The sequence below is a fragment of the Phaethon lepturus genome, unplaced genomic scaffold (assembly GCF_000687285.1).
Source record: "Phaethon lepturus isolate BGI_N335 unplaced genomic scaffold, ASM68728v1 scaffold37586, whole genome shotgun sequence".
In the NCBI taxonomy this organism is placed as follows: Eukaryota; Metazoa; Chordata; class Aves; order Phaethontiformes; family Phaethontidae; genus Phaethon; species Phaethon lepturus.
Genome location: NW_010547535.1, coordinates 606 through 1,350, shown reverse-complemented (window position 1 = coordinate 1,350; position 745 = coordinate 606). Strand labels below are relative to the sequence as shown.

Here is a 745-nt window from a genome sequence, read left to right as displayed (position 1 = left end):
CACCTCTCCACGCTGATGGCCGTGAGGACGTAGAGGCTGGTGCTGTAGGTGAGCAGAACCATGGAGTGAAACAGCGGCAGCGCCCGCAAAAGCCCCGGCTGAAAGCAGCTGAGCATGGGCATATGATATATGACGAGGAACGCCGACGCGCAGAGCAGGAAGCAGGCGTCGGCGACGGCCAGGTTCAGGAGGTACGCGGTGAAGGGGTTCCTCCTGACGCGGAAGCCGAGGAGCCAGAGGATTGCCCCGTTCCCCGCCAGCCCGCACAGGCAGACGAGCAGCGTGATGCTACCGGTGACGATTTCGGGGACGTGTTCTTCAAAGCACCTGGTCCCATTGTGTCCGTCCCCATAGACCACGCTCTCCGTAGGCGCCGGGGACGCCGCGCGCCAGTCACGGGTCATGTGGCTGGGAGGTCGGTCCATCTTCCTCCTCTCTCTCTCGCGCTCGCCTGGGGAAAGGCAAGAGATGAGGGCAAAATTAGTGACTCTCAGCTCCCCAGCACTGTGAATGTCCTCCGGTCATCCGGTCTTCCCCCCTCCTCCGTGGGCTGCAACATCTGCAACCCAGAGAAAGTAAGATCTGAGCAGAGAAAAAATGAAAGAAGGGAAGGGAAGGGAAGGGAAGGGAAGGGAGGAATAGGAATAGGAATAGGAATAGGAATAGGAATAGGAATAGGAATAGGAATAGGAATAGGAATAGGAATAGGAATAGGAATAGGAATAGGAATAGGAATAGGAATAGG

The 745-nt window shown here is 57.0% G+C and overlaps 1 protein-coding gene across 1 annotated transcript in view; it reads right to left on the bottom strand.

Annotated features, from left to right (window-relative positions):
• Positions 1-451, bottom strand: part of LOC104622791 (proto-oncogene Mas-like) — a gene marked incomplete at both ends in the record, with an annotated part of 977 nt that extends 526 nt beyond the window's left edge. The window contains one exon of the mRNA XM_010289671.1: positions 4-451. Coding sequence (XP_010287973.1) covers positions 4-451 — 448 coding nt within the window. The remainder of the gene's footprint in view (positions 1-3) is intronic.
• Positions 452-745: the final 294 nt, after the last annotated feature.